We start from the raw sequence: 19,036 nt of genomic DNA on the forward strand, positions 1-19,036 counted from the left end.
GATTAAGTGAAAGTTTGCCGGATTGGCGACGAAAACAGTCAAACATTTTCTTACTGTTCTAAATCTACTGCATTCCTAATGTGAGCAATTTGGAAGAGGGAAATGAAGTATTGTTCAAGGGCGGAGGGAATGTTGACATGCGGAATAAAATTTGTGAGTTACATGGAAAATTATTTGAACCCAAAAGACAATAATTTATGTCAACATTCAGTCTTAAAATGACATTCAGTGGCCTTTTTTTTTTTTTTGTATATTTATCCAAGACTTTGCATTACGTTTGAGTTTTGAATAAATCTCAGCTGATCACAAATGCATGTTGAATCAGACAGCGCTTATTTGTTGAGTTGTTTTTCCTTAAACCCGAAAAGTTTGAATCTACCTGTATTGGTCTCAAACGTTTTAAGTTTTTATTTAGTTTTTGTAAGTATACTTTCTGATATTCAAAAAAAATTGGCTTAACTTGTCTTTGTACTCAACATAAACAAACCCACTGTTCGTGTACATAAAGTGGGTAAAGTAAGCTCAATACTAAACCTAGCACTGTTCTAGAAACGATTCTCAAGTCCCAAGCCAGGGAACATGTCTATTTTTTTTCACTGTTTTTAAAGACTGAAACACGTTATTAATTGAAATAAAGAAAGATTGGTCACGCTCAAGAAGACAATGTTTTGGTTTAAAAAAATTCTGGAAAACTGACAGTTTTCATTACATAAATTTTACGCCATTTGTTTTATTTTGTTTTTTTAAGTTTATCTTACCATGGAATATTTAGAGGCAGGAACCGGATATCAGATGACAAAATATCTTATAAATTTGAAATTAATTAGTTTACCTTGAACGTAATAGAAATTCATTTTCGGGCAAAGTTCTTTTTGAAGAACGCAATCATCGCTTCCAGCTTTGATGAGCTAATGGGAGGCACAATTAAATAGAATGTGCAACTATTGTGACTGCAACGCTGTACAGTAAGCGGTAAACGCGTCTCAAACTAAGTAGCCGCGCCTGATTCGTTTGCCCGCCATTGCTTTTGCCTTCGGATTTAGGTTGACTAGTTTTTTGAAAAGATCACTGGAGCAGTGCTTGCTGTTTTTTTATCGGCGTAAACGGTAAGAATTGTCCTTGGCACATATGAAAGAACACTTTTAAGATTATTTCGCCCTACAGTTTGATTTCTGGAGTATTTTTTAATAAACACAAGCTTAAGTAATTTGCCGTAACTTGATTGTTGTCTCAAAAGTTAAAAGAATTCGTCGACGTCTTTCTGCCTGTGAATAAAAAACGTAAAGAACGAGAGGCCAGCCACGACTAGATAGCTTATCTACTAGGAACTTTAAGCTCACTAAAAACTTTTTCGTCGTGATGTGACCCAGCAGTCACGAAAAAGATCCATCAATCTCTTCGCAAACTAGCTGGAGATGTCAAAGGTGAAGACACAAAGACACCAAAGGGCAGAAAAAGAGAAGCCCTGAAAATTAAGTTAAATAAATTTCATATCTTTGAAGGGCAGACAATAGAGGTTAGAGGGGAAATTTCCTTCCTAAGGGATGAAATTAAGGACTGTAAAAGGAAACACGACAATTAAGACATGGAAATCAAAACGTTGTTTGAAGAAATGTAAAGACTAGTTAATGAGAAAGACAAAACAGTTGAACAATTACATTCCAAGAATCAAGAACTTATTCAAACACATGCTCCTGAATGGGAGGTACAATTAACCGAGAGAGCAACTTGATAGATCCTCTACCACCATATTTAAACTTAAAATAGTTTATTCTTTCAGGAAATTATTACAATTGTTTCTGTAAAGGAGTTTCTTATCTATTTAATAATAAATACATTTCCCTCAGAGAGCACAGTTAAAAAGGGTCATGGTGCTATTGTAAATGTGTAATGGTATGCCATTTTGTTCTTCTCTTCTCTCTTTAAGCTTACTTCAACTGATTTGATTTTCTAATCTATTGGTACAACGTGATCAGGATTACGTCTATCAGCTTGAGAATTTAACTCTGTGAGTCACTTTTCTCTTCCTCCGGCCTTCCCACCTGTTAAAATTTTTTGTCGGATTATGCGTAAATATATCCCCTTTTGGTATTAAATCTACTTAATGAATTGGGTATCCCCATATTCCCCTTCAGTGATGGACATCACTAAAACTACAAACGTAGGTCGCGAAAAGTTATTGCGTGGGGCTTGGGGATGTTAAATTTACGAGCAGCATGACGTTTGGTGGCTAAATATTTTCGTAAGTTAAAATCGACTTTAGTTAGGATAACATTATCCCTCATGATTACATCAGTAATTTTATCAAAGGTTGAGAATATCGAAGGCGTGTATGCTGATATTAACGGGTCAAGTTTATAGTTTTTATCTGTTCTCTTAAAGTGGTGTACGCATTCTTCATATTGTTTTTGCCTAGGCGGGTTGAGACGGGAGACTGAAGCTTTCAAACGCACCAAAATATCGCATTATTTCACCTTAAGAGAAGGGAAAAAAAACTAATTTATTTGAATTCACACAGGTATTTTGTGGTCTATTGCCTAAATACTTCTTCGCAAAAATAAAATGCATCGGTGCGTGATGGAATGCAAGTTGTTTGCCGTGTTAGTTGTGAGTAAAGGAGCGGGGAAAAACACGTTTTAACTTAAAAAATGAGACAATACGGTTAAATGCGAACCTTGCATTTCCCGATAAATCTCGACCTTAATCGACGAGGCTCTTGTTAAGGCCACAAACCATTACACTTACCAAAATTAGCTCAAAATTTATGGTTTATGTCATTCTTTGTGCACAGCCACCTGCTTCCATGACATCATTTACAAGAAAGCTGTGATATGATTGGTGCGAGATACATAGAGAAGAATACATGGGCGCGCGTAGATATGGAATTTCTATTCGAGTGTTTGACTGGCCCCTCTGGATACCAGCCTTGCCTTACTCTTAACGCAGCGAGGTGTGTCTCTAATACCCTTATCGAGCCAATCCTGTGTTATACCGACACTACATGGGGTGAGCTGTCAGTCACCTTCAGTAAAACCCTTCAACAGTTACAAAATCGTGCTGCCCACATCGATTGGCGTGACTCCTCTAAAGACACTTTAAGTGTTCTAGGGTGGCTGAGGTAGAAATGAAACGGAAAAGACACAAATGTGTTTTAGTTTATAAATGCTTAAGTAAGCTAGTACTTCATTACTGATATAACTATTTTATTAGAAACTACAATGTATATGGCCATAACACTCGCAGAAGAACCGATTTGCACCTGCCCAACCGAAGCTAAGCCTTGGGAAATTTACTTTTAGATATTCGGGCTCAGCCCTTTTTAATTTGTTGCCTCGTTACTTTCAGAACGCGGAGTCACTTTCTTTCTTTAGATTTTTGATAAATGTTCACGATTTTTTAAATTTTGTATTTTTAAATTATCACATCCCGTATTTTAAATTATTATTTATTGTTTAATTATTGTACTTTTTAATCCAGGGCCCCTCTGGATACCAGCCTTAAGGCTGATTGGGTCACCCTCGTAAAATAAAGCTTACCCTTTTACCCCTTATGTAACTAAGCCTTTGCGAAATATTATCGTTTTATTTTTTCTTTAGTATTTTACATTACAGTATTTAGTGAGACAGTTCAGTTAAATAAAATTTATAAAATTGCCAAACACAACGGCCAAAAGTATGCATGATTACGCCCTATTTTTTCTTTAGTATTTTACATTACAGTATTCAGTAAGACAGTTCAGTTAAATAAAATTTATAAAATTGCCAAACACAACGGCCAAAAGTGTGCATGATCTCGTCCTAGCTCACTTTCTTGTTCTTTCTTATTAAATATCATGCGATAAAATCTCTTTTTTTCTTCGAAACTAACAAACGGCTCTTAACCAATGGCTCTCCGAAATATGCACCACCCTACATCCAGGAACGCAAAGAACAACAACCTCATCCTTGTTTACGACAGGACTCACTCAGCTAGCGCAAATTTCCCGGGAATAAATTAAAACAAACATTTCAAATCTAAAACACTCGGAGTCTCATAATGCCTTAGGTATTAGGCCTGTCAATCACGGCGACTCCCGCATAACTGCGGCCTATCGTCATGAAGGTTGACAGTAAGCCCCACTGGTCTGTCCGGGGGTTGTAAACTTCAACAGAAAACAGATTACTGGAGCCGTCGTCGCCTCCGACAACAAAAAGCAAGCCATTAACCGAGGCCACACCAGCGTTCCTACGACACATGCTCATGTCGCTTACCGATCGCCATTGTTTCTGCTCCGGATTAAAACATTCCACGCTTTTCCGCACGTGCGGCCCGTCGTGTCCGCCTATGGCGTACAAGAGCCCATCGGCCACACCCACTCCCGCTCCACTCCTCCGCGTGCTCATTTCGGCCATTAGACCCCATTCGTTTGAGTTTGGATTGTAACACTCAACTGAGCTCAAGCAATGTCTCGACGCGCCGTCGTACCCGCCGACGGCGTAAAGCAGACCGTCGAGGACGCCTACGCCGACGCTGCTTCTTCGGGTGCTCATCGGACAAATAGATCGCCATTCGTTTATCTTGGGGTCATACACTTCGCAAGTGTTGAGTCCCGTTGTACCGTCAAATCCTCCTATGGCGTACAACAGTCCATTCATTACTGCCGCACCAAGTGTGCTGCGCCGCGCCTCCATGGAAGCCACAGGACGCCATTGGTCTTTCCCAGGATCGTAGCAGTCGACTGTGCGAACGCGCAGTGAACCGTTGAAGCCGCCAACTGCATAAACGAGCCCGTCTAGCACGGCTACTCCAGCACGGCACCGACGAGAGTTCATCTCTGCCACAGCGTACCAGTTCTCTCCTTTGAAATCGTAACATTCCACACTGACAGTAAAACAAAACAAGTATTGTCAACTCGAGCCGCTTTATTTTTCCATGTTACGGAACTATTATGTTCGACAAAATTGAATAAAAAAAAGGAACCGACAGCTTACGGGGAAGCGAGGATAAATTCACTTCACATGTCAAGACTAAGCCTTAAACATGCTTAATTCAATAAAAAGTGCTTTGTTTGTATGCTTATAATTATGTTTGTTAAGATGAAAATGGAAAAAAAAGCGTTAAATAACTAGAGCTCCACTTGCATAACAGTAAATAATACTCCTTGTACACATGTGAAAAAATAAGAAATTCTCGATATACTAAATCGGCATAAAACGGACTCCTGCTCACTTTCTTACCTTCGTATAGCCTTGGGCGCCTGGCCTCCGACGACGTACATCACTTTAGGCAATCCAATCGGTGTCCTGGGACGAGTTCTCGGTGACTGTACAGATGACCGCTGTTCATTACTGAGCAGGTGATATTTCATAGCTTCGATAAGAAAATCTTTACACATGTTATTGTTTTTGACCAGTGTTTCCGTCTCCACGCGACTCACGAGGTATTCACGTGACAGCAGAGGGAGTCGCACGTGCTCCATGAGTTGTGCCAGGCACTCCTGTCTATGTTCAGGGTCGTAATTCACCCAAGTAACCACAGCTTCGAATACCTACAGTACAACACAAACACATACGTTTAAGCCATCATGCTCTGAAACAACTGAAAGGACCAAAGGGATACATAATTTTCCACTTTCTCCATAAGACTGATAAGTTCGTGTGAAGTTTATCTTTTTTTTTTTCGTTTATTTTGGTTTTGTTTTTTGTTTTGTTTCTTATGCAATGACAAGCTATATTAATAATAATAACAATGAACTTTATTTTATTCAAGTATCAATACACTACAGCTAAATGAGCTATTGGGGGACATGTATATGTATATAAAACATGTATGTTAAAAAAAAAACAATTTGTGATGATTATTCAAGGTATCAATTTTGACTACAAGAAATACTTAACTAAACTTAAATGCTTAACCCCTTTACGACCTAACATCAGTTTTCAAGGTCTCCATATTGTTCTCGATACATTTCCTGTGGTGCATGTACTGCACTCTGGACACTTTTAGCCTTACATAGCATCATTATGTATATTCTCCATACTGTTCACCATACAAGGTGCTAACAAGGAGGATTTGTCAAACTATCAAGAGCTTCTTCAGTTGAACTTCTTTCCTTTATTCTTGTGACCTAAATGTGTGATCCAGGGGTAACATTGTGAGGAGAAATTAGATGCATGTCACTCTTTGGGGTCAAAGGGTAAAGGGGTCTCTTCTCACCCAGGAGTACAAATGGGTGCCTTCACACAGTCAGGGAGACTTCAAATACTGTTTGCAATGAGGGAGAGGCGGAGAGCAGAGAGGAGGAGAGGGACCATGCAATGAAATAGTCTCTCATTCAAAAGGATTAGTAATTCTCCTTGTCACCTTCTGCAGAAACCAGGGAGCAGTCTGGCAGTTAAGGGATTCATTTGCATGTGTGTATGACCTTTACCCTTTAACTCCAAAGAGGGAATAGTATCTTATTCATTTTTATCTAATCACCTCTGAATCAAACATTAAGATCATGAGGATAAAGGAAATGATCACCAACTAAAGAAGCTCTTGATTGTTAAACAAATTTCCCTCGTTCATACAATGTACCACAAGATATGCACAGAGAACAGTTTAAGGAGAACATGCATACTGTTGTTATGGTGTCAATGGTTGAGGAATTAAATTAAAGTTTTTTGGGGGGTACAATACCTTCTCCTCGGAGGGAACTGTAAGCTGGTCACTGCAGACAAGTTCTTCTACTTGAATGGTTGGCAGGGCAAGAAATTCGTCAGCCTGAACAACCTCACTAAAATGTTTCTCTGCAAATGAGTGGGCAGCAATCATTAAATCACTGCAGGAATGCATGTCAGCAAAAGCTCTGATTCCTAAACAGTTTGTGGAGTGGAGTTGGGCCTTCAGAAATTCACAGCATGCATCACGGACATCTGTTAGTTGAAGAAGATTAGCAGCAGGAAGCAAAACCTAAAAAAAAAATGAAAAAAAAAAATTACAAAACTTGTACACACAATTTTTAAGTGCATTTTCTACACAATGTTTCCAAAAAAGATTATGATACAGGATGCCTGTCCTCTTTGTAAACACCACTTTAGGCAGAGGTATTCTATGTCACCAACATACAACAATGTATCCCTTTGTTAAAGTGAGAAAGGAATGTTGATGAGGTTTACCTATGTCAGAAACACAAAAAAATGGACATTTATTATTCATATAATGCAAAAAAATATATATTCCCTGGAGAATTAAAATAGAAGTCGCTACAAAATTTTAGATGAAAGTACTGCAAGTTATCCAATGATAGATTAATTTTATATGACAACAAAAAGCAAAATGTTGTTCATGGTGACATCATCTGTGTCTCTGTCAGCTGATAGATTTATTTCACATGAATTGAAAAGCAAAATGTTGTTCATGGTGACATCATCTGTGTCTCTGTCAGCTGATAGATTTATTTCACATGAATTGAAAAGCAAAATGTTGTTCAAGGTGACATCATCTGTGTCTCTGTCAGCTGATAGATTTATTTCACATGAATTGAAAAGCAAAATGTTGTTCATGGTGACATCATCTGTGCCTCTGTCAGCTGATAGATTTATTTTACATGACAATGAAAAGCAAAACGTTGTTCAAGGTGACATCATCTTTGCATCTGTCCTTCCATAGATTTATTTTACTAAACAAAAAGAGAAAAATGTTTTTCACGGTAACATCATCTTTGTGTCTGTCCTCAGTTCAATAAATTTATTTTACAAGATAAAAAGAGTAAAATATTATTCTGTGCTCCAACAGATCATAAGTAGAAACAATTAAAATTCAAGTGTGATGCAGCTTATTACGCAATTGAAGACACATCTATGAGTAAAGGAGTAAGTCTCTAATAAAAGAAACCATGGTGCTGCATTGTTGGGAGAGTATAACAGGGTAAGAATAATTAGTCAAAGAGTTTCAGAGCTGACATTTCAAGCATTTCCCCTTTGTCAGAGCAAAGGTACATGCACCTACTGTAAGTACCTATAAGTCACAGCTTACACAGTGGTTTAAAAAAAGCATTAAAGCCATTGAATTTATTACCTGAACATTATCCTCTGTGACTTCGATCTCAGCTGTGTACACATATTGCACTAAAAGTTCAAGTGCACGGCTATCAATTTCACGCATGGTTACTACAGTTTGTCGACTTTCTGACAGCTCCCCAGTGAACATTGCAAAAAAATAAGGACTAGATGATGCGAGGACAACCCTGTGTGCTGGAATCTCACTTCCTGCCGCTTTCAACAAAACATCACACAGCTGGTTTTGTTCACGCAGGGTGTTCATTACTTGGAAAGATTTGTTGTGACATTCTGGACTCCTGTAGGGAGGAATCACTACTTTCTCCTCTGGTTGGGGACTTTGTTCTGTTTCTGGGAGAAAAAAACAAATTTTAGTGAATATTATCAACCCTTACACTCTCAAATTGTGATAGTTAATTCTGCTCTCAAGCTGCTACAAATTTCATCATAAATTAGTAACGAGAATTGGTGTTAGATCAAGATAGCACCTTCTACCTGATAAGTTTTAGTATTCTCATTACTTGTTTGCTAAACAATGTATGGATGTTATAAGGAGAAGTTACATGTCAATAATATTTGGGTGTTGAAGGGTTATATGCATGCATTCATTAGTAGGAATCATGGTGGCAGAGAAATTTGTGTCCTAGACTCTAAACTGAGGGATCTGAAAATTGACCCTTGTCATGTCATTGCATTGTGTTACTAAGCCAGAAAGACATTCTCAGGGTACCTTTTTTCTTCACCAGGATTTTCGTTATAAAAATAAAGAATAAAGTAAAGCAACTGCATAATATTCTCTACTGCTGACACTTTTCTCAACCCTTTTACTCCCAAGATCTTATTATCAATTCTCCTTATTGTTTGCTACATAATTGTGGTGGTGTTCCTTTGGAGAATTAAGTATTGGATAAACTAAAAATCCCCTATTAACAGTTTATTCTTGTCAACTTGATGTTGTGTTGGCATTATGCTGATAAATTCTGTTTCACTCAATCAGGGAAGTAAAAGGGTTAAAGAAAACCTGGTACATGGCTTTGTAAAGGACTGTTCTGGCTTTTTTGAATAATGGATAGGACAAGTTAGTATATACAGGAGTAAACTGATTATTCCTCAAACAGCTGAATCCACTAAACCTGCTTTATTTACTGAGAGGGGATCATTGAGCTTGGCCGAAGGCTGAACTCAAGACCAAGGGCACAGTTTTTTCCCATGCAGACAAACGGCTAGACCAGTCAAAACCTTCTTTTTCCTACTGTTTGCTTTTTCTCTGCTTTGTCACAAACAGCAGCGAACATTTTCAGGAGTATTGTGTATATTGTGTATATTGTTGAAAGCTGGACTACGTTTCCTCCTCGACCATGTTAACACCACCGATTATAAGTAAACGGGGTAAAAAAATAAACGTACTCTGCGTAAAATTTTAAGCTAAATCTCAGAGGAAATCAACGCACGAAAAATATCACTGGCATTTAAATTTCCATTTTTTGTATTGAAATTTCAAAAACATGGAACATTCCTTGCTTCAGTGATCACAAACACAGATATGAAATCTGCCCAATTAAAGCTTCTATATTTGCCCATTGGCGCCGATCGATTAAATGACATAATTTCGTTTACACGATTGAACGAAAACATATTCGGTAAAGAGTAAGCAAATTCATACATTTTACGGAAAGTCGACCACACAATTCTCGAAACAATTCAAAAAGTTTGAGAAGAAAATGAAAAAGATCACCGCTTTGCTTTACTGTCATATCATTAACAACTAATGTCCAGTGGTAAAAACACTGGCCGCATTTGCGAGTTTCTTCGGTGTTACTAAGAAGATGTTTAGCAAGTGACACTATGATTGTTGATACTCACCAAAGTTAGTTTCCTTCGACACGACAGAAGTATACATTACTCAAACTGTGCTTTCCTTGATGAATGTAAGCTTTGAAAGCCACTAAATCGTAAAAAAAAAATTGCCAGAAGATCGAAGCGAGATAAACTTGGTAGCAGTGAATTGTGTACAGATGTTTGAATTCGATCGAGAGAAAAGTTAACAAAAGATTGATTTCTCCATGACATCAAATCTGTGCTTTTTCCCAGCTTTCTGTGATTTGTTCTGAAGATCACACAAGATTACACCGTATTCCAAAATACAAGATGTTCCAAAACAAATATTTGAACTTGAGTTTCCACTGCAGTTACTTGAAGACACTTTCTTAACGGCTCGGTTACTCAGCATCCACTGGTAGTATTTGTCAGGGGAGGGGAGAGGAACGCGGTCCATCGCAGGTTTATAAGAGAAGGCTCATTTTGCCGGATTTTTCTATATTATCATTCTTTCTCATTGTATTTTTATATTTTTTTAAGGTGATTCCTAAGAAAAAAAAAAAAGCTACCGAAACTTTTTAAAAAACTTTTCCTAAATGACCCCTACCAATGTCTGTTTCGAAAAAAATACAATTTAAAAGATAGGTCACCGTGCTTTTTTAAGAAAGATGATGAGCAAAACTTACCCCACTCATGCCTGTTCTGGCACTAATCAAAACTATAACAAAATTCTCGAACGTAATTGGTTATCACCAGCCCGATTTGAGCACTAATAGGTTAGTGTACGCGTCATAAGTTGTAAAGTCATGCTTGGAAAGTGTAATAGGCCAGTTAAAGGGACAGTTAACACGTCATGCTTATCTAAGTGGACAGATCGCGTCATGTGCGCTCGCTATTGCCTCGCATTTCGCTGAGTTAACTAATGGATTTTTCCATGAAAACGTATAACCGATGTCTAGTTTCCTTCCCAAATTTTGTCATAGTTTTGATTAATTGGACTGATTGATTAACAGGACTTCGTGTCGTACAATTCGGTCTGTAATCATACGAGTGATTAACAAAATCGGACGACCACGAAGCGGGAGTCCGATTTGTCAATCACGAAAAAAAAAACCTTAATAGGTAGAAAGTCACGAGCGTATGGAACAATATATCTTTGTAAAAAAATTACGCAATTTTAAACGAAATCGACTCAAAACGTTCCCTCTGAGTTTTAATTTCGAGGTTATAATTTACATCATCGAGTGACGGGCTTTGAGCACGGTTTTAGCCATATCTTTTTTTCCCCTCGAATGTTTTTTAGTCCTCTTATTTAAATGGAACAATTTGTACAACAAAATTATGCAACAAAAAAATATAGGTCGCTTTTTCTGCGGAAAATGGACACAGGGTGCGGTTAAGTCTAAAATGTTTTGCGAACTCTTATAAATGAAATGAATTGAACCTAAATTGCGAGCATGGGAACTTCAAAGGGGGCTAGCATAGTTTAGTTTCTAGTATAATTGAGACCTTTTCACTCAGATTACCACCCTCCTCTCTGCCTGCAGAGGTCTTAGGGTTGAGAAGAGGAGTGTGCAAGGAGGGGGGAGGGGGGAGGGCTCTGGGGGAAGTGGGTGGGGAGAAAACAATTCCTTTTACACCATTTTGTCTTAAAGCAGTTCCACTCCCATTCCATTGAGAGGGATTCATAGTGATATTAGCTCAAACCTTATTTTGCTCATGAAAAAGTAATCCAATTTTATCACTTCAGCCCCTTCTATAAGCTAACTGTAATAAATTCAGTGGTCAGATTCCAATTTTGTAACGAAAGAAACTGTCAGTCCTCCACTTGATGAAAACATTAACTGGGATCTAATTTTCCCCACAGGATCACTTCTCTTGAATCAAACATTAAGGTCTTTAGGATTAGAAGAATTAATGCAAACTAAAGAAGCTTGCGATTGTACATAAATTTTCCTTGTGAGTAGCATAGGAAGTGTATAAGGAGCAGTATGGAAACTGTAGTCATTGACGTGAGGGGGTAATGGGATTAAGGTAGTTTAGATCTTTCTCCCCAAACCAGGTAAGCAAGGGTAAAGAAGGAAAAGACTTAGAGATACATATGCTATGGATCTTATATTTCTATTTACTAGTAACATGAAGACATGGCCCAAACTACTTCAATTCTTCTTCTTTGACACTGAACTTAAAACAAAACTGACACAACTAGCAAATATCATGTTTTTAAATTACATTGACAGGTAAGCAAGGGTAAAAAAGGAAAATACTTAGAGATACATTTGAGATACACAAAATATAATCAAAACACACCATGTGCAGAATGACAATTTTCCATAACTTGAGGAGTACTATCCTTTTCTAGTAACAAAGACCATTAATAGCAACAGCCAGCCTTTATCATCATCATCATCAGTCTAAAATTGGTAAATGTAATTTTATACAACCCAAGAAACTTTCTGCCTTTAACCACTTGTATTTCCATCCACTGCTCCACTCTGATATCTTCCTCAAAAATAGTAATGCAAGATAATCTAAGGCAGTGGCAGATCTAGGGGAGGGGCCATGGGGTCCTAGGGCCCCCCCCCCTTATATTGGATAAAAAAATCACAGAAGAAAGAAAAGTTGGCAGGGCAAGGGACAAAAAACCCAGGCACCCCTCTTGACTCAAGCTCAAGGTAAGGTAAGTCTGAGATAAGAAGTGTTAGCAAGGCTATTTTGGTCTGCTAGCAAGCATTTCTCTAATATTATCTTCATGTTCTTTGACACTTCTTTGAAGATATTCTTTATTAGCCTGTAGAGAAATAGGGAAAAACTACAGGTTAGTATACAGATACAGTATGGAATACATTTTATTGATCAGTCCCATTAGGGTTTTTCAGAATCAATTTACTAGGCAAGAATAGTAGAAAATATAAAAAATATATATAAAAATATATTAAAATCAGTGATAGTGTTTTGCAATTTTGCAAACAAGCAGATGCATTGTTGACTATCTAAACACTAAGTGCAACTAATTTCAACTTCAGCTTTCTTCTTGAAACATGGAATAGATGGAGAGTCTCTTGTCTGACCAGTTAGACTATTCCATGATTCTACTGCTCTGTAGAAGAATGAATGCTGAGCAGTCACTGCGTGACATTTGGGAAGGCTAACTTGATCTCTATTTCTAGTGTAGTACTCGTGCATTTCTGAGTGCACTGTGAGCTTTGAACTTAAATAGCTGGGTGTCAGACCCATCAGAAATTTGTAAATCACAGCAGTGTCATGCAAGTGCAACTGTTCTTGTACAGAGTAAGAACCACAAGAGAATTTTCATTATTAAGTACAGGGTGTAAAGGCCAAGATCCAAATAGATAATATTGCAAATTTAACAACTTGCTGAAGCCAACTGGGAATACATGCCTCCTCCCTGCCTCAAGTTTCTTCATGTTTATTAAATGCTATCCCTTAACCCCTCAACCCATAAGAGTAACTAGCATCTAATTTCTCCATACAAAACCACTCCTGAATCACAAATGAAGGTCGCGAGAATTGAGGAGATAATCACAGAGTAACCTAAGAAGCTTTTGATTATCAAACAAATTCTCCTGGTCAGCACCTTTGGAAATGTATGGAGAACAGTGCGGAGAAAATCATTATTGAAGATAGAGTGTCAAGAGTTAATGAATATTATTTCTAGAAGTGTTTTTTTGTCCACAGTTCCCACATTGAACTGAGATTTTGTGGAGAATATAATTAAAGAACATGGAACAAGGAGGAGAACTGACAAAAGATTCGACCCACATGTGATACCTAGTTAGTAATAAACTTTTAACTGACAAGTCCACCATATTAAATTCTGTTCTTCACTATAAAAATATTTTACATTTTTGCACCAAACATGTGCAACTTCACCCTTTCACTCCAGAGATCTACATATAAATTCTCTCTACTGTACACTATATGTTTCTTTTGATTTTAATTCTGATGTTAAATCAATTAAAGTCTCCTTTTTGATTTCCTTATTACCTTCCTGCTCAACAAATGTATGCATATTGTAATGAGAAATTCCTTGTTGGTCGCTCCTGGGAGTGAAAGGAGTTCATATTGAGAAGACACTAAAAAGTATGCCAGCGAAGATGTACTGTACCTCAATGCTTTTGATCTTCTCTTCATTGCTTTGGAGTTTCTGAACAAGGTCCTTTCTGATATCTGATACGGGCTGGAGAACAAACCTGTCAAAAGTTGTCAATAAATTAAATTTGGAAACCCATAAGGCTACCAGAGAGAAAGGAGATTCACAGTGACATCTGAAAGTGATGAGGCATTCATACCCTTTCTGATGGGGGTGACAAAACGACGGCCAAATACAGCACCCAATCTCTGTTTATAACAGAGGAAGATGTTAAGAGCCCCTAAGAAACTAAACATTGAGTTTGACAACCTATTGGTCATTGTATTCAGAACCACCTATTATGGTGCTCAAAATGCTGTTTAAGTGTTAAAATTATGCTAAAATGGAAAGAATTCCCTGTCTTCACAATTTCCATATACATGCGCATGAAGATGGAGACAGCAGCTTTTTTTAACACTTTAAAATCCTAACATCATGAAAACAGCCACGATAAAACTTACATTCTTCCTACTGCTTCATAAGTGGGTGTATGAGAGGGTAATGAAGCTAATTCTTGGTCCGTTAATTTGGAATGAGCCATGTTCCTTCGAAGTTGCAAAATTTGACCTTCTGCCACCTTGACACGTTGCGTGGTCTCAATCATTTTTTCTTGGAGTTCTTGGAAGGCCTACAGATCAATTGAAATACCGTTAATAGGGAATGAATGCTCAATATGAAGTTTTCTCTTATGAGAGAAGAAACCGAGAGACTTAAGGAATAATAACATTTGCCCCCCACCATAAACGATAATTTTAAGGATTTGTGGAACTTTTGAATCCACCTATTTTCCTAAAATGTTACTTATAAGGTTATGGTCAAAAATGAGAATATAGATGCATTTACCTTTCGTAGTTCTTGATCAAATGTAGTCGCCATCTTGGAAATAAACGTAACCGCGCAGGGCCTGACGACTAAATCTGTGTGTGTGCGCTGAACTAAGGTACCGCCGAATTGGCTCAAAATCCAATATGGCGGGTTTACTCAAATCTCCTCGACGAAGGTAGAGGGTTGCATAATTTTATTTGAAGGATTATTAAAGGCTTTCGAGATGTTTAGGGTCGAAAAGCTGCTTAAATATGTAACCAGAGCGACAAATTGTTTGAATCGTCGGCAAATTCGCGGCAAAACTCAAGATGTATTCGCATGGAAGATGGACGCCTCCTCGAAAGATACCCCTTTCATTGTTGTACAGAGCCCGTACACTGTAAAAATACAGCCAGTGAATCCTATGGAATATATAGAGAACGTAGATACTGATGGTCAGTCTGTGAAAGGAAATGTTTACTTAGAAACAGACGATGAGGGCGATCTTGCACCAGATTTAAAGAATTCATTTATGAAGGATATTAATTTCAACGTGACACCCGTCAGCTCCAATTCCAAGGACTATTTGGAGGTAAAAAAGGTTAAGAAAAGTGTTTTAAAAGAGGAATAATACAATGCGAATAAATTTTCCCATTTCATGCGAGGCATTTGTAATGTAGTACACTTGGTTGCACTATTCAACATTAGGCTATTTACTTGCAGGTAGCTTTTCCAATCCTATCCCATCAAACGCGCGCCTGTGCAACACGTCCTACTTAGGTTGAAACAAAATTCTCAATATGTAGAGTTCATATAATGAAGTGATTATTGACTGAGTTTTCTCAGGCCAAACAGCAAACTAAGTGGCCCTCTTTTATGACATCAAGCCAGATATTTTCTTGTCCAGCCCTCCCATTTGGTCAATAGGTACTTGTACGAACTGTTTCTTGATATTTTTCCAAATTGGGATATCAAATGGACCCAATGATTAAATTTCATGATTTCCTTTTGAAGGTAACATGCTCAGAACAACAACAATACCAGTACCCTACAAAGAACATCACCCTGCACTTTCAAGTTCCTGCTGCATGTGGTGTTGATATTAATGTGAGGGGTGATGCCAGCATTGATATCAAAGACTTAGAAGGTGGACCCTTTGAAATGGTGACTAATCAAGGTGCATGCTGCTTGAAGAATCTGAAGGGATCAAGTTTGAGAGCTTCATCAAACTATGGTGACATCATATGTCAGTCTCAGTTGCTGTTTGAACATGGATTTTTAGAAACTAAGAAGAAAGGGAAGATATCTGTGAAAAAGTTACAAGGGAAGGAATTTAATTTAAAAACAGAGCATGGAGATGTTGATGTTGGAGCTACCTATCTCCTAAAGGCCAAATTTGCATCTAAAAGTGGTTGTATTAAATTAGGAGATGTGCATGGTGAGTTCAGTCTTACAATGTAGAGCCCTTGTGATGGGATGAGGTTTGAAGAAGGGAAGGAATGAACACAAATATGTTGAGGAACACTGGTTCCAAATTAATAGGGGTTACTGCACTAGTTTCTGAGTTGTAGGCTGTAATGTTGCAATGATCACCTCAGTTCATTTGGCAACATGGTGATAAATGTGTTTTTAATATCACTCAGGGAAACAGATTAAAATGTGTGGCAGCATTGATTAATCAAAGAATTGGTGTATTTTGAGCCACCTTAAATCAAAGCATCCCTGTAGGAGAGAGGTAAATCCTCATGCACAGACATTCTGTGTCTTGTCAAATGTGCCCTCAGGTTTTTTCCAATCAGATCCTTCCTTGCAGGTTTTACTGAGATTCGTGCTGAGGATGGAAACATATCAATTGGTTCAACTTCTGGTCAATTGGAAGCTTTTACAGGAAGAGGCAGCATAGATGTAAACTTATCTCAACATGAGGATGTAGTGCTAAACACAAATGAAGGTAAAGCATGTTGAAGCTGAATCATTGTGTATTTTTGAGTGCCAGTTGTACTAAACAAATAAGTTGATCATTCTGAATGAACATAGTATTTTACATGGAGGTAGACCCTCCAAATTATGTTGTTGAAAATTATTTTTAATGCTCATACCAGTCTTACAAATTTTGTTGTTCTACACATTCTTATGTGATTATCAAGCAACTATCCCCATCACAAAACCCTTACTGAGTATAGAGTGGGATGAGCTATGAATGTAGAGAGACATGGTGTATTAAATGTCAAATTTAAAAATCTTAAATTAACTTTTCATTCATTGAGTACCCAACCAAATTTGGCCAAAAAAAAATCTAAAAAGTCTTGGCATTAAATATGATTGTCTGGTTTTAGTACTAGTTGTACACTCACAATTAATCAAAGAGTTCTTAAGCTGAAGATACAATCAGGATCAAAATTACTTTGCAAATTGTGTTTGAACAGTTAATTGTAGGAGTTGAAGAACGCTACTTTTTGCACCGCACTATGAATCATTGATAAAACCCCCTCTCCTCCATTCAATGTTGCTTGTTAGTAGCTAAAAGATCAAGTGAATCACTGTGTGACAATGTTTTGGGGGGACAGGGGGAGAATCAGTTATTTAAAGAATGACAAAAGAGATACAAATGAAGTAACAAGGAGTTGAAAAGGTTAGTGTCAACAATTTTGTCCCAAATGTAGATTTTTGCTCTTAAATTCAGGAGACATTACCGTCAAGTGTTTGCAGGAATCGTTTTCTTCAGAGTTCTTGGTGAGGTCAAAACATATTCACGTCGATTCAAACATTGACGTTGTCATCGACAAAGAACGTGCAGAAGGGAACTTTACCGTCATGACGGGAGAACTTAACAAAAAAGACAAGAAGGAGGAAGGGGTAAAAACGATCAAAGCGGAAGCAAAACTTGGAACTGTGAAGTTTGAGAAGGAAGACTGGTTTAGTTCTCTCAAATTGAGTTAATATGATTGTGGAATGAACTGGGAATTTACAGCAGTAAATTAATTGGTACAATAAGTAATGTTCTGACTTTTTTTTTATCCCTGGAATGGTTACAAACCGAATTGGACTCCACTCGGTGTCATTACCAATTAATCATAAAATTTACAATTTCCGAGGAAAGAAGATTAGTCAAGTCATGAAAAAAAGAGAAAATTTGTATCAAAAGACTGACAAAGGAGGCGTAAATGTTTCTGTTCCTATGATGATTAAAACCCAGGTTGTGATTGGTTGAATTAAACTATAACTTTGAAAGTGATTGGTTGATTTAAATTACAACTTTAAATGTGATTGGCTTATTGAACTGTTCAATGATAAACTGTCTGATAACAACTTGGCAAGTGAATTCGTGGAAAATAGGAGTTTTTAAACCAATCGCTATCGAGAAAATTGTAATTTTAATGGTTATGATATTTTTGTTGGAGCTGATGGTGCACGTTTCATTTGTTTAAAAACTGTTCGTCTACGAACAGCCCCTCCTTTTGAGTGAAGTCCGACACGAAATAAATCATAGGCATGCGTAGCGTGCAAGAATTTCTTTTTGGCTGGGCGGGTTGAGATGGGACAATCTAATGCGACAATCTGATTGTTGCGAGATACATACCCTTATGCGGTAATCTGATTGGTGCGATATACATGACCCAAATGTGGTGATCTGATTGGTGCGAGCAACATACTACTCTACACGCTAACCTGGAGTTATATTTCTTCATTAAAAAAAAAAAAAAAAAAAGAACAACTAAAAAATTGATGGTGACTTCCCTGAGAAAGTTTTCTGCCGTTCCTAGGAGGAGAGTTCATTAATTGAAATTGAATGTGACGTAAAATTTTCGCATTGGTCGGAAAAAGAAAATTCCATGAGAATTGTTCCCCCTCCCCCTTCCCCGCTCCTTCTTCGGCGGGAACATTTAAACAAATCACTTTTGGGGGCACAGTCTTCTCCGCTCTGTGCAAATCTTGAGGGTGGGTGCGCGTTTGGCTGAGTCATCCGCGGCGTAAGAATAGCGCACCTAGTGAGGATGATCGGACGTACTTGATTTCCTAACCAGATTTTCCTGGCTATGGCATTCGCGCGGTGCGAGCTCCGATTATAATGTGATCTTGTGGAAGGTTGGAAAAAATAAGTGAGCCTCGCCTTTACAATTTTACGCTACGCGTTTGAAATCAATTTTCAGTCATTTCGGTGGGTGTTCTTTTTAATCGTTGAGGGTTGACTGGATATTAGGTATTAGATCATATTTTGAAACTTTCAAGTCACACCATA

The 19,036-nt window shown here is 37.7% G+C and overlaps 3 protein-coding genes across 3 annotated transcripts; 1 reads left to right on the forward strand and 2 right to left on the reverse strand.

Annotated features, from left to right (window-relative positions):
• Nucleotides 1-1,801: 1,801 nt before the first annotated feature.
• On the reverse strand, nt 1,802-10,213 carry LOC131797944 (kelch-like protein 2). Its single transcript, XM_059115610.2, has 5 exons — nt 9,885-10,213; nt 8,041-8,372; nt 6,661-6,933; nt 5,217-5,527; nt 1,802-4,860 (listed from the first exon to the last, which is right to left on the reverse strand). The coding sequence occupies exons 1-5, from the start codon at nt 9,919-9,921 to the stop codon at nt 4,041-4,043; spliced, it is 1,773 nt and encodes a 590-aa protein (XP_058971593.2). The 5' UTR covers nt 9,922-10,213; the 3' UTR covers nt 1,802-4,040.
• A 1,722-nt stretch (nt 10,214-11,935) lies between these two features.
• LOC131797972 (prefoldin subunit 1-like) lies at nt 11,936-14,881 on the reverse strand. Its single transcript, XM_059115635.2, has 4 exons — nt 14,836-14,881; nt 14,454-14,620; nt 13,969-14,053; nt 11,936-12,630 (listed from the first exon to the last, which is right to left on the reverse strand). Exons 1-4 carry the CDS (start codon nt 14,866-14,868, stop codon nt 12,550-12,552), a joined length of 366 nt encoding a protein of 121 aa, XP_058971618.2. The 5' UTR covers nt 14,869-14,881; the 3' UTR covers nt 11,936-12,549.
• A 75-nt stretch (nt 14,882-14,956) lies between these two features.
• On the forward strand, nt 14,957-17,954 carry LOC131797939 (protein FAM185A-like). Its single transcript, XM_059115604.2, has 4 exons — nt 14,957-15,388; nt 15,811-16,234; nt 16,610-16,747; nt 17,480-17,954. Exons 1-4 carry the CDS (start codon nt 15,041-15,043, stop codon nt 17,734-17,736), a joined length of 1,167 nt encoding a protein of 388 aa, XP_058971587.2. The 5' UTR covers nt 14,957-15,040; the 3' UTR covers nt 17,737-17,954.
• Nucleotides 17,955-19,036: the final 1,082 nt, after the last annotated feature.

This window comes from Pocillopora verrucosa, chromosome 3 (assembly GCF_036669915.1).
Source record: "Pocillopora verrucosa isolate sample1 chromosome 3, ASM3666991v2, whole genome shotgun sequence".
In the NCBI taxonomy this organism is placed as follows: domain Eukaryota; kingdom Metazoa; phylum Cnidaria; class Anthozoa; order Scleractinia; family Pocilloporidae; genus Pocillopora; species Pocillopora verrucosa.